Below are 14,367 nucleotides of genomic sequence, written 5' to 3'. Positions count from 1 at the left end.
ACTCATCACAAAATTCCACAAAAATCCCTCATATAGCAAAACGTCGTGCTAATTAATGATAGCAAAACACCGTGCTAACAACCCAAGTTACACAAATACAAAATGGAACTCCCCTGACACACCACCTCCTCACCCCAAAGATTCAACCTAAGCAAATGCCTAGAACAGAATTCTCAGGCAATTTCACAAGAGGGAAATGGATCATCACATCTGAGCCTGACATCCAGCCTTCAGCAACCATGTCAAGACAGAAGCCTTATAAAAACTTACAAAAACTGAAAACCCAAGCAGACGGTCACCAGAAAACCCATTGGTGAATCTTTATACAATTCACAGAACTTTCTAAAAGCGCAACGGTAAGTGTTATCCATGCACCGACAGGAAAAGGCCAGAGGCAGGGGGAACTGTTAGGAGACTGTTGTCATATCCAAATGAGTGGCTGGGTGAAAGTGCTTCCAAGAGGCTAACTCCTCCCAGCCTGCAAAACTCAAGTCTAGCACCACCTCCTCCAGGAAGCCCTCCCCTGGCCAGCTTCTCAGGGTTAGGAACTGCTCCTGCATCACTTCCCATGTGCACCTCCAGTAGGGCCATTCCACTGCACGTAACCCTTTACTTGTCTCCTGGACTCTGAACCATACACACCAACCTCTGTACCTCTGTGTCTCCTGCACAATAAATGTGGACTGGATAGGAAGACGCTTAAATGTGTTCTAAGCAACTTGTTCCCTTGGGGAATTTAACCCCCCTGTGCCCAGGAAACATATAGCCAAGTATTAAAACTATAGTTCTAACCTCATTTACGCTGTGTGACCTTAGAGTGGTTCCATAGCTTCTATAAGCTGTTTACTCAGCTACAAAGTAAAAACCACTCATACCTTGTAAAAATTAAGTGGAAAGCAGGGGTTATTCAAACCAAAGCCAGTATACTAATGTTCACAGCAGCACTTTTCACAGTAGCCAAAGGTAGCAACAACCCAAATGTCCGTCAGCTGGTGAATAGGTATATAAAATGTAAAATATCCATACAATGGAATATTATTCAGCCATAAAAAGAAATGAAGCACTGATTCATGCTACAACGTGGATAAGCCTTGAAAGCATTATGCTCAGTGAAAAAAGCCAGTCACCAAAGACTACATTATTGTATAATTCCACTTACATAAAATGTCCAGAATAGATAAATCTGAAGAGATAGAAAGCAGATTAGTGGTTTCTGGGGTCTAGAGGAGAGAGGAATGAGGAATGACTGTTGATGGGTATAGTGTTTCCTTTTGGGATGGTGAGAATATTCTGGAACTAGATAGTGGCAATGGTTGCACAACACAGTGAATGTACTAAATATTACTGAATCTGTACACTTGCAAGTGGTTAAAATGTTAAAATTTATCTTATGTGTATTTGACCACAATAATTTTTTTTAATTCTTATGGGGAATTTTCAACTAATAACCTTCCTAAGATTTAAAAAATAATAATTAAATGGGATAGATGATGTATATACAGTTCCCAGCCCTCCTGGGCACTTAATCCATGCTGGCTGTTTCCATAATCATAATGAACAATCACTTGTCCTTCCTATAAAAACAGGATCCACTGAGCAAAAGAAAGCATCAATCTAATTTGTTCCCCAAATCTTGACCACAGTGAAATTAGTATAAGAGTCCAAAATGCTTCACATGATTTGACTTTTCTTATCGAGGTAAAATACAAATAACATAAAATTTACCATTTTTAAGTGCACAATTCAGTGGCATTAGTGCATTCTCAATGTTGTGCAAACATCACCACTATCCACTTCCAGAACTTTTTCATCAGGGAAAACATGCCACACGGGTATTCTGATACTCGGCGGAGCTGGGGCAGATTTATCAATGTGGACTTTGTTCAACCGCAGATAAAAAAGGGAGAAAACGGGAGAGCGCCCGGGCCGTGCGCTGCGTGCACTGAGGCGCTCGCAGCATGACGGGGCTCGGGGTCCTCGGGCTGCTGCTGCCAGTCTTCCTGGGCTGGGCCAGCGGCCACCCCGTCTCCGGGGGGAAAAGCTTCAACAAGCTGCTGCTGGTCTCCTTCGACGGCTTCCGCTGGAACTACGACCAGGATGTGGACACCCCCAACATGGACCGGCTGGCCCGGGAGGGGGTGAAGGCCAAGTACCTCACCCCACCCTTCGTGACGATGACCTCCCCGTCCCACTTCACCACCATCTCAGGTAAGCGCCTCCCTGCAGCCAGTCCACAGACGCTGGTGGGCGGCCCCGGCCCCTGTCGTTCCCTGAGGGGGAGCTCATTCTGGCTCAACTCTGGAGAGGTTGCGGCAGCTCATGCAACTTGGGGTCACCCCCTGGAAGAAGCACTAACTTAGAAAAGCCTGGGATCCCAGGGCTGTTCCTAGAACCCCGTGGGCTATGAGCCCTGGCCTCCAGGCAGAATCAGGGCTAGGGTGGCAGCCTCCTAAGGGATCTCTGTGCTCCCAGGCCCCCCCGCCCCCCACCCCTGTGCCTTTCACACAGTGGCTGGTGATCTTTTCTAAAAGTAAATCATGAAAAGAATTTTATAAAAATAAGTTGAGAGAACTCAATTAGATCAGGCAACTCCCCTGCTTAGTATTTGTTAGTTAAAGGGACACCAGTGCTCTTGGAGAAAATGCAAATTTTGTCTTTCCTTGGCCCAGAAGTTCCCCACAGCCTGGCCTCGGGCCTCTACCGGCCTCTCACATCTCTCTTCCCCTCCAGTGCTTCCCTGCATATCACAAAGGCCTCCTACTGGTGCCTCCACTCAGCCCCACCTGCCTCAGGGCCCTTGCCTGTGCTGGTCTCCCTAGCTCACCTGCAGCATGTAGTCCACTGGGACAGATAGACCTCAGACAAGCACACACACTAAAAGATCTCATTCCAACTCAGAGAGGCACCAAGAGGAAAGACGAGAGTTTCTCCAGGAGAAGGTGGCCAGAGTGAGTTGATTTGAAACTGGAGAGGCAGGAAAAGGGATCTCTGAGTTGGGGCCGTTGCCCTGCAAGTGATAGAGGCCTTGAGTGACAAGAGGAAGGAAAAGCGTTCTACGCAGAAGGAACAGCATGTGTGAGGTCTCTGTGACAAGAAGGAACATGGTTGCTCCAGAATCCCCATTGCAAAGGACTCCATATAACAAGAATAACAATAGCTTCCATTTCTCCTATGCGGGCTTGATGTCGGGGTACTGTGCTAGGTGCTTTGCTTTTGTATCTCTAATGCAATATTGCAAAGCAATGCTGTCCCCATTCCACACATGGGAAAACTAAAGTTGAGTAACTGCCCAGTCACTCGGCCAGGAAGCAGGGAAGAAGCCAGGCCTAGAACCAGGATGCCACACAGAACTGGTTTTGCCCAGTTCTGAGCTGGAAATCCCCAGACCTCTCTCTCTCAGGGCAGGGAGGGGTGCCCAGCAGCAAGAGCCTCACCCGTATCCTGAGAGCCACTCCCTGGGGGTCCAAGGGCAGCTCAAGGAATCTCTGAAATGACATGTAAACAGCTGATGCCATTTTTGAGGGAGAAGAGCCCTCAAATCAGAAACTTAAAAAATAAAGCTGAACAACCACTCAGAGGGAGATTTGCTGAGAGATTTTCCTACATGTAAACTCTTTGAGAGGCTAGTCATTTGGGAACTGTTAGCACCAGGAAGCAAGAACTAAATAGCCCTTTCCTGGAGAAAGCAAATGCCGTTTCACGGCTAGCTTTAACTTCATAGCGTGTAAAAGGTCTCCCGCAGGCAGATGCTGGGTCCCTGGACACTGAGAATCCGAGGGGCACATAGTGTTATAAGGCTCGCCTACTATTTACTTATTCCCAGAGGGCTAAATATGTTCACACGGAAGATATAAACACTGAGAGCAAATTTTTAAAATTAAAGAATAACCCCAACTCCTCTCCTACATTCCCTGCCAGGGGAGAATGGAAATGGAACAGCCCCAGTGGAGGGTAATTTGGCAACTTCCAACACAATCATGGATGCAGGAACTTTCTCACTTGGCACTAGCACTCATAGGATTTATCCTACAGATATATGTATCTGTGTGGTGGAAAATCATGTACTTACAAAGTTATTTGTTGCGTTAGTGTCTGTAGCCACAAAGAAAATATCCAGAGGGAAGTGGCTAAATGAAGTATATCCATAGAATGGCCCACTCTGTCACCCTTAAAAAAAAAAAAATTAGGAAGGTCTTGGTGCCCAGTAAGAAGCTGTCTCCGAGATGGGCTAAGTAAGAAAAGCGAGATGCAAAGAATGTGTGTAGCCTGCATATATGTGTGTGTGTAATACATATGTGGGCATATGCACATACAATTGCTTCTAGATGCTTAGAGGATCTCTGGATGAATAAGTGAAATTGGTAACACTGGTTGCTCCAGGGAAGGGGAGGGGTGGGAGGGAGACTTTAGACTGTATGCCCTGTGTACCTTTTAGATCTTGGACCATGTGAACATATTGACTATAAAAAATAAAGTGCTATAACACAGAAAGATCTTTTTAATTCACCCATTGTGGAAAAAGCATGTTCTTGCGTCCCCCTTATTTATAACCCGGCCTTCCATGTATTGAGCAGGATTCACTCTGCTTCAGTTTTGAAACAGGCTTCTCCTTTGGCGTTTGGGACCAGGTTGTTCTGTGGTGGGGCTGCCCTGTGCGCTATGGCATATTGTGCAGGCTCACCCACTAGATGCCAAGAGCATTCCCTCCTCCCACTATGACAACCAGAAATGTCTCCAGACGTTGCTCAATGCCCCCAGCTAAAAAAGCACTGCCTTGAGTAGTTGAGCCCAGTACCTCCCTTATGAAAATGCCCAGTGGGTAGCATGGTCATCATGTCCTTCAATTCTTATAACAGTGATATGAGGTCAGGACAGTTACCCTCTTTATAGGTGACATATCCGAAGCTCACCAAATATACAGATCTTCCCTGGGGCAGGATCAGGATTCGAACTCAGCCCTGAACAGTTCAGACAAGGGATCTTCAATCCCTGCCCTCCAGCACAACTCCAGCCCTCTGACATCTTTGATTTAATTAAGTAATCCTTCCAAACCCCTCTGAATGCCATCCATCCTCAGAGCTTCCAGGCAATGTGCATATATGCTGAATACGTTGTATTAATGCAAGAGAGGCAACCTGGACCCAGCAAAACCATTGGTATTCATTGTCATGAGCTGGGCTCAAGCCAACCTCTGTCTGACTCCAGCGTGGAAAAGAATCATCTGTAATAGGAAAAATAATGGATGAAAATTGGTGCTGCCAGCTCCCAAAGACCTCATGAGATTCCAGGGGGTCGGCCTGACACAAACTATGATAAAAGATGCTCTCTTGGCCCAGCGACTAATTCACTGGTGATCTTAGGAACATCTCTGGGCAATTTAACACTGGAGAGAGGTGATGACGAGGTGCCCTGCTCCACCCCTTCACATCTCAGCGGCGAAGGATGGCACAGCTCCAACGAGGGCTCAGGTCGGAGGACCTACATGGCCATCCCTTCCAGTGTCCTAGACAGAGTCCAAGGAACCAGGGCCAGGTGGTGCCAGGCAGGGGACAAGGCTGGAGAGGCCATGCCCCAGGCACAGGGCCCAGGAGCAAGTCCCCCTGAAACATAGCTGACTTGGCCACCCAAAGTCAGAACCCTGGGCCACCCGGGGCAAAGTCCACATCTGAGCAGCAGGGCCTCTTCGTGATTTGAGGCTGCCAGGTGTGCAGATATCTCAGCCTTCGCTGGAGCCAGGATCACATGACCCTCATCAGCATCCCTGCTGCTGGTGAAGACGGTGTCCTGAGAAGTTTTTTAAAGTGCTCCTGCTATATGCCTTCATTCGACGATTATTGTTTCAGCATCTCCTTTGGGCCAGGCAGCAGGGACAGTGGCAACTAGACGCTTATGTGTCTCCAGGGTCCTGCTATCTTTCCAGAGCCTGTCCCACCGCACAGGCTCACGTCCCCTCTGCTCCCAGATCCCACAGAACTTTTGAGGGGCTTGCTTCTGTTTCCTTGTAATTCCACCAGGGAGAAGGGCCAAGAGCCACTTTCCCAGGGATCCTCCCGCCTCTGCTTCCTTTCTTCGACAGCTGAGGGCATCAGGCTGGGAGTTGTGTCCCCTCAAACCTTTCTCTGCACCCCAGCTCCCTGTGGCTCCCATAAGGAGCCAAGCTTGTGAAACTCCAAAGCCAGAGGAGCCTCTGCTTTCTACACGTTCTCACGCAGATCCTTCCCTTGGAGGATGGAGGGCAGAAGTCCTGCCATCTGAATGAGGGAAAGGCTAAGAGAGAGAGAGTTTTCTTTAACCCGTTATTCAAAATATCCCCCTGATCATCTTTCCATTCGAGAAAACCTTTTGCATCCTTACGAAGAATGTGTGTTTCTCCTCCAAGTGTCTGCCCCCAGGACCACCTGCAGGAGGGGAAAGTGGGGCCTCTGTCTCGGATCAAGGCTTCCGAGTGCAGCAAGACCTGGCTGTGGGGTGACAGTCTCCCTCCAGCTCCCCAAGGCTGGGCACTGGGCAGGCCTGCATGTTCATCGAGCTCCTCCCCTCCCTCATTGGATGGGACATGACTTCCTCCAAGATAGTGTTCTTCCAACCAGGCTCCATCCTCCCACCCCCATGCCACACACACACACACGCACACACACACATACACACACAGAGCAGGGCTTGGCCACAGCAGCTGGAAGTTCCTTAAGACAGAAAGATGTATTAGTTTTCTGTGGCTGTGTAACAAAATACCATGAACAATACCCATTTATTGCCTCTCAGTTTCCGTAGGTCAGGAGTCTGAGCATGACAGAGTTAGGTATTCCGCTCAGGGTCGCACAAGGCCGCAATCAAGGTGCCAGCCAGGCTGTGGTCTTCTCCCAAGCTCACGTGGTTTTTGGAAGAAGTCATTTCCTTGCAGCTTAGAACTCATCACAGCTTGCTTCCTCAAGGCCGGCAGGAGAGCATCTCTCTCCTCTAGACCCTCTTTTGAGAGTTCACCTGATTAGGTCAGGCCCACCTTGAATAATTTCCCTTTTGATTAGCTCAAAGTGAACTGATTAGAGGCTTCAGTTACATCTGCAAAACCCCTCCAACGTTTCCACATAATAGTGGTTGGAAGCAAGCCACAGGTAACACCCATGTGCAAGGGGAGCGAATTAAACAAGGCATGTATATGGGGGGGTCAGGAATCTTGGGGGCCATCTGGAATTTGGTCCACCTCTAATAGATCCTTGATGGGGCTCAGATAACCAGGGGGTGAGCATCATTCTTTTGTTTAAAGGCAACAGGAGATGGTACCCCAGAGTGGAGCTCCAGAAAGCCCCCAGAATTATGGTCTAACCTCTGAGCCCCAGAGATCAATGCAAGAGGAGCAATGAGTGACCATAGAGACTGGACTGCCCACATCACCCCAGTGTGTCACCATGTCCGTATTACACCCTTTCTGTTGCTTAGGTTAAAATGATGAAGATGAATATAGGGGGGTGGGGGGAGGGTTGAAGAAAAGAAAGAAGAGAAAGAAGAGGAGGAGAGAGAAGATTATTAATCTGAAATCGCTCACGTTTATTTCCTAGGGCTCCCGTAACAAAACACCACAAGCGGGTGGCTTAAAACAACAGAAGCTTATTGTCTAGCAGTTCTTGAGGACAGAAGTCTGAAATCAAAGTGTCATTAGAGCCATGCTCTCTAAGAAACTGTAGGGAATCCTTCTTTGTCTCTTCTTAGCCCCCTGAGGTTCACAAGCAATCTCTGGTGTTCCTCAGCCTGTAGACGCGTCACTACAATCCTCCATGCAATTCGTGGCGTTCTCCCTGTGTCTCTGTCTTCTCATGGCTGTCTTCTTATAAAGACACCAGTCATTTGGATTTTAGAGGCCCACCCAGCTCCGGTATGACCTCATCTCTGCAAAGACCCTATTTCCACATAAGCTCACATTCTGGGGCCCTGGGGTTCAGGATTTCAACATATCTTTTCCAAGGAACACAATTCAACTCATAAGAATCGTATAGCACATAATTCACTGATAGCTTCAGGTATGGCTACATCCAGGTCCTCAAATGATGTCATCAAAATTAATGTATCTCTCTCTTTTTCCTAAGAGAGACCATAAAATTCCCAAGATGACTCTCACTGGGCCAATCTGCTTCTCAAAACCAATTGCTGTAGCCAGGGGGGTTGGAATGATGCTGAACACCCAAGGGGGGACCACATGCCCATCCCCAGGTCAGAGTGGGGGTGGCAAGCCCCACACAAAGTGTGAGTGATGGGCTGGTGGGTCCCCAGTGGAAAATCTGGGACTATTATCAGAGGGAAGAGCAAAGGAAGAGGGACTGGCAGAAATAACAGAAGCCCACCACCCCAGCCCAGGCCCACAGTGCAGAGATGGGGGGTTGCAGTCCAGCGAACAGTACTCAGTCCCAAGAAATCACACCTCTGTCTATGGAGCTACCCACAGGGCATGCATTCGGTGATCACATATGCAAGCAGCCACCTCCCAGCACCGTCCCTCAGTCTCCCTGAACTCTGTCGTAATTCCCCTCAGATATCACCAAAACGAAGCACCATTCTCTGAGGGCTAGGAGCTCATTCTGCTAGTCGCAATCACCCAATTCCCTCTCTCTCTTGAGAAGCCTGTACTTACTGCTCCATCACTAGTAATGACAATGAACATTTTTGCAATCTCAGTTTTTATTGCAAAATGATTGAGGACCAGTAAGATAAGCTATGCTGTTGAAACTAAGGAAATCCTGCCAAGCAAGTGGTGGGTGGATAGGAAGTCTTATGGCAGCACCGTAAATATATTTTCTCCCCCAAGGAACCGGCTGAAATTAAGAAGCTATCACCACTATGTTTCAGACAAAATCTATCAAAAGCATAAGCCATGATATCATAATTTGACAATTTTAGATCTAGTCAAACGGATATGGCCCTGGGGTAAAAATGAGATGCCCCGTAATTAGACTATGGTCAAGAATAATAAAAGTGAGGTCCTCTCTGTTCAACATTTCTCCTTCCTTGAAAGGACACTTGATGGTAGCCTCAGGGCCCCTGCTGGCCAGAAATTAAGTCTCTCCCAGTTCTGAATCCAGCCCCAGGGCAACCCCAAAACCAGAGCCAGCACTTAGAGCCATGTAGATTGTGTACAGCACAATTCTGGGGGGTTGCTTTCATGCATAACATGTGGGTGGTGCCCCCTGGAGGTGTGCAGGGTACAACTTGCACAAATGATCAGTCACTTACATTCCATCCCAAAATCAACCTATAGAAGGTAAAAATTTCCCACAGATATAATCAGTCATGAGTCTACCTCTCCTACATGAGACAGGAGCAAAGGGAATGGGGCCAAATGTACCTGCATGATCTTTAGGACTAAATCAGAGTTTCTCAACCTCGGCGCTACTGACATTTTGGGCCAGATCATCCTTTGTCCTGGTGGGGCTGTCCTGTGCATTGTAGAGTATTTAGCAGCATCCCTGGCCTCTACCTACTAGATGCCAGCAGCATCCTTCTCCCAATTGTGACAACCAAAACTGGCTCCAGACATTGTCAAATGTTTCTTGGGGGGTGGGGGGGGGGGATCAGCACCTAGCTGAGAACTCCTCGACTAGATGTATAATATGCAAATCACATGTAAATCAGAGAGCCGAAGGTCACACTATGACAATCTAGCGGGGAAAAGTCTAGGGGGAAAAAGTCTGCAAGAGGTAGGGAAGGTAGGAAAAGAGAAAGGAAATTAAATTCCTGCTGCCAGTAACAATACAAGCCCAGCAGATGTTGTTGGAAACATAGTTAGAAGATACTGTAAACCTTAATCACCAACCATCCTGCTCCCCCAGCAACAGCTCCTCGCTAAAAAAGTCCTGGAAGTCAACAAAGCCCAAAACACAGGCAAAAAGAGCAAAGAAACCACAGATTGAGACAAAAGATGTCCCTCTAACAACAGGCATTCCCACAAAGGGAGAAAAAAAATGGAATCATGAAAAAAAAATTGAAAATAAAGAAGACTGGGAAGCCAGGGTATCTCCTAACTTTTCAGTATGGAAATTTCTGCAGAAAAAAGCAGAGAAAATTGCACAATGAACCACCATGTACCCAGCACCAAGCTGCAAGAATTTGTCCATATTTTGCCAACCTAGTTCCATTTCCTTTATCCCCACCCAATGCTCCTTCCTTCCTTCCTTCCTCCCTTCCTTCCTTCCTTCCTTCCTTCCTTCCTTCCTTCCTTCCTTCCTTCCTTCCTTCCTTCCTTCTTCCCTTCCTTTCTGGAATATTTTAAAGCAAATGCCAGACATCATGTCATTGCATCCATAATACATCAGTATGCATTTCTAATACCAGAGTTTGGTTTGGTTTGGTTTCTACGTAACCTCCACGCCGTATCTAACAGACTTAACTTGAAGAAACTAGAATTCTTACAAACGGAGACAAAATCTAATCGCCACCTCAGAGTCTTTCCTACTAGTGCTACCTAATCTGAACGTGTATATGAACCTTTGAGGATCTGGTTACAACGCAGATTCTGGTTCAGTGGGTGTGGGTTGGGGCCTGAGAGTCTGCATTTCTACCAAGCTCCAAGGTGATGCTGATACTAAGGGTCCAAGGATCATTCAAGAGGGTCAGTCCAAAACACCATGGCAACCAAGCAGAAAGTCTTGACTGCTCTGGATTCCAAGGCCTTGAGTGAGAGGAGGGGCTGGAACCACTTGAGACTCACAGCACGAGTGTATTAGTTTCCTGTGGCTGCTTTAACAAAATACCGTCAACTAGTGGCCTAAAGCAACAAATGTCTAAAGGCCAGAAATCAAAGTGCCAGCAGGGCTGTGCTCCCTCCAGAGGTTCTAGGAGATAATCCTCCCTCGCCCCTTCTGGTGGCTGTCAGCATTCCTTGGCTTGTGGCAGCATTACTCCAGGCTCTGCCTTCTGGTCACATTGCCTCTTCCTGTCTGTGTCCTCTCCTCTTCTGCTTTTTATAAGGAAACTTATCTTTAAATTTAGAGCCCATACAGACAATCTAAGATGATCTCATCTCAAGATCCTTAACTTAATTCCCTCTGCAAAGACCTTGTTTCCAAATAAGGTAACATTCACAGATTCTGGGGATAAGAGTATGGTCATATCTTTGGAGGGAAAGAGCCCACTACAACGGTGAAAGGAAAAAGTGAAGTGAGGGAAAATGCAGAAGCAAGGACAGATTCTGTCTCTGTGACGGTGATCAGTCAGTCAGGCCAAAGGTAGAACTGTGTGCCAATAGGGTTCCCAGACAGAACTCAAGGACAGCTCACCTGCTTCCAGCTCCTTGAAGGGAGAGCATTTCTGTTTCTGACAGCAGATCAGAAGAAAAGGTAGGGGTGAGAAAAATCCCCCTCTGCTGGCCTTGCTCCTAAGGAGTCATGCCTCTGCCTTAGAGCCATGCTCAAGTCTTGTTCAAGGATAAAGCTATTTATTGATGGCCATAATTAAAAAGCAATGTCAGAAAGAAGCAGCAGCAGCAGCATTTCTCATTTGCATCTACACATGAGCAAGCACAGCTTAGTAAAATGGGTGTACTAGGGTTTTATTTTCTCCATTTAGAAAGGGGCTGCCGTCATCTGGTGCTAGCTACGGAATCAAGCCTCATTTCTACAGCACGACTTGATAAGGTGTTAAATTTGATGGGTGCACTGGGACACCTATTCTCATTTCAATACTTTAGTTATCAATGGGTGGCACCCAGGGTTGTAGACTTGGGGTGAATGTGGTTTTGAGCCCCAATGTGAGCTTTTTCCATCAGTGTCTCAGCTGTGGTTCTGAACGAGCTTGTCTGCTCGAGATTGGAGCACTGGGTTGATTGAAGGTGGTTGGTTGGCTTGATTTGGCAGCTGTTCTTCCTCGCTGATTTCCTACGAGCTGGTAAATAAGACGTTTTCTTCTTTGGTTTTGGGAATGTGAACTAATAAAGCACTGGACCTCACAAATCAGAAGGAGAATGAAGATATGTTTATAGCTTATATGGTAGATTAATTTAAAGGAATTAGTAAATGACACATAGTAAGTCCTCAAATTTTTGTTAAGTAAGTAAATGCATGAAAGTGTGTCGATGCCCAAATGGACTATTTGCAAATATATATACTGTTTCGCCTGAAAACAGGTAGAAGCTGAGGAAATGTTGGGGGGTGGGGTGGCTCTTACTGAGTTATTAAATTATAATAAAAACATACATTTTTTTAAAATTTAACAAACATCCGTTGAATGCCTACTAAGGGTAAAAAGCCCTATGCTTTGTGCCAGGGAGATACGAAATTAAATGAGGCACCTCCCTATTCACAGCCGTGTCGGAGAAAAATGGTTATAAGAAACAGAAATCCTTTCATGCTAGCTCAAGGGGAAGGGCTGCACTGCAAGGCTCTAATGAGCAAACTCACCGATATAAGAACCAAATTAGAGGCAGAGAATGGAAACTTCCTCTTTCTGGCTCTCAGAAGCCTAGAGGTCTTTTTTATCAGCCCCATGGATTTTCTTATCTCTGCTTCTCTCACTCACAACCCTCTTTCTCTTTTTGCTCATGGTCAAGCATGATAGACAGCAGAGCCCACCACCAGCTCATGAGGTACTGTGTCTCTAGGTTCAAGTCTTGAAAGAGAGAGAGAGAGAGAATTGGGTTTCAGACCAACCAACTGAATATAGGAAGGAGACGTCACTTGGTACAAATATAGTACCTAGAAACCTGCCTTTCAGCAGGATTTATGAGTAGGAGGATTGTAAGAGAAGGTACCTGTGAGCACTGCAGGCACTCCAGAACATACTTTTTCTGTTTTTAACTCTCTCCCCTGCCCCCTAGCTGTAAATACCATGAGACAATCTAGGATAGTACTTGGCTCAAAATATTTGAGAAAGGGAAGGAGAAAGGAAAAGTTGAACCAAACTCTGGACTTCATGGTTTCCTAAATTCACTCTGCAAGTTTGAGAAATAAATGTGGGTCCCTGAGAACCAAAAAAAGGAGTTGGATCTATCCGGGTTTGTTCCCAGACCTGAAATGCTCAGCGGGGTGAATTTACCCACACTCTGGCATAACTGATACGGTGTGGGAGTCTGCACTGTACCCTGATTAAAGCAAAATTAGCAAGCAGCAGGAATCTCACTCACAGGGAGAGCTCATCCTCCTTCCTGTTTAACTTGCATAATTACCCACATCCCTAGACATCGAAATGACACAAATGACAGGCTCTCCGTATGACAGAGCCAGAAAGGCCCTGGAAAATCATTAACCTGGCTTGTTTTTCAAAAAGGGAAACTGAGGGCCCGGCCGGGCGTGGCTCAGCGGTTGAGCATCGACCTAGGATCCAGGAGATCACGGTTCGATTCCCGGTCAGGGCACATGCAGGAGGCAGCTGATCAATGACTCTCATCATTGGTGTTTCTCTCTCTCTCTCCCTCTCCCCTCCTCTCTCTGAAGTCAATAAAGGTATATTTTAAAAAATAAAAAATAAATTTAAAAAAAGGGAAACTGAGGCCCAGAGTGAGAGTGAGGATTGACAAGAGCCAACAGGAACCTTCTCCAGTCCAGCCCCCCTGTGCAGCATTGTACTGCAGGGAGGGAAGCGTCTCCTGACCCGAGTGAAACCCCCTCCTTGCAGCTTCGGGAACTCCAGGCACAACCAACAGTGCACCCTTCGCGTAGTTTTTCCAGCCGAGTCCCTGGTTGTCTCCAGAGTAGAAAATGCGGTTTAAGTAAAATGTGAAGGCTGCTCCCTCCCGCTGTTTGTTTCTCAGCTTTCCTCTCCTCTGTCATGTTTCGCCCACATTCCAGAGCTGGCCCTTGACCGGGATAAAGAGGCCTGAGCAGCAGGAAGGAGGAATCAACGGGGCAGTGGAAACCTCTGCTGGGTCATTAGTGGTCCCCAGCCGCTGGTTGGATTTAGAACATGCCTTTAAGTGTCAGGGTGGAAATAGCCCAAATACCACAGAGATGGTTCTCTTTGTGCAATTACTGAGACTAGCCATGCTGCAGAATGGAAGGGTCATGCTCCCTGAGCTCATTTTAGCTTGGTTGTTTGAAACTTGAGTAACATCGCTTTGAGGGGAAAATGGATTCTATGATTGGTTCTCAGGCTAGTCTACTTAACTGAAATTATAATTGACCTCTGGGTCTCAGGGCATGCAAGCAGCATCCTTAAGGTACAGAAGGGGGAGGTTTTTCTGTCCGTGGCATCTTTTGCTTTCTCCCATCGCTTCTCCTAAGTCCTCCCAGTGGCTCTGGACCCCCAAGTTTTCCAGATACAGGAGTGAGCCAGGTTTTGATGGCTTACCTGCCCTCCCCCTGCTTCCTCAGTAATGGGACATATGATAGAATTAATGCATGTACATCAATGACTAACATGTATGTGTGAATGACTAACAGGCCCTGA

The 14,367-nt window shown here is 46.9% G+C and overlaps 1 protein-coding gene across 1 annotated transcript in view; it reads left to right on the top strand.

Moving 5' to 3' along the window:
- Positions 1–1,958: 1,958 nt before the first annotated feature.
- The window catches only part of LOC308554718 (ectonucleotide pyrophosphatase/phosphodiesterase family member 7-like), a gene marked incomplete at its 5' end in the record, with an annotated part of 31,639 nt that continues 19,230 nt past the window's right edge, over positions 1,959–14,367 (top strand). The window contains one exon of the mRNA XM_081132169.1: positions 1,959–2,208. Within this exon, the coding sequence (XP_080988295.1) occupies positions 1,959–2,208 (250 nt within the window). The remainder of the gene's footprint in view (positions 2,209–14,367) is intronic.

Source organism: Miniopterus schreibersii (genome assembly GCF_964146895.1).
Source record: "Miniopterus schreibersii genome assembly, chromosome: 3".
Classification (NCBI taxonomy): Eukaryota; Metazoa; Chordata; class Mammalia; order Chiroptera; family Miniopteridae; genus Miniopterus; species Miniopterus schreibersii.
Note: the sequence above shows the minus strand (reverse complement) of the source record. Positions and strands in the feature narration are given on the sequence as shown.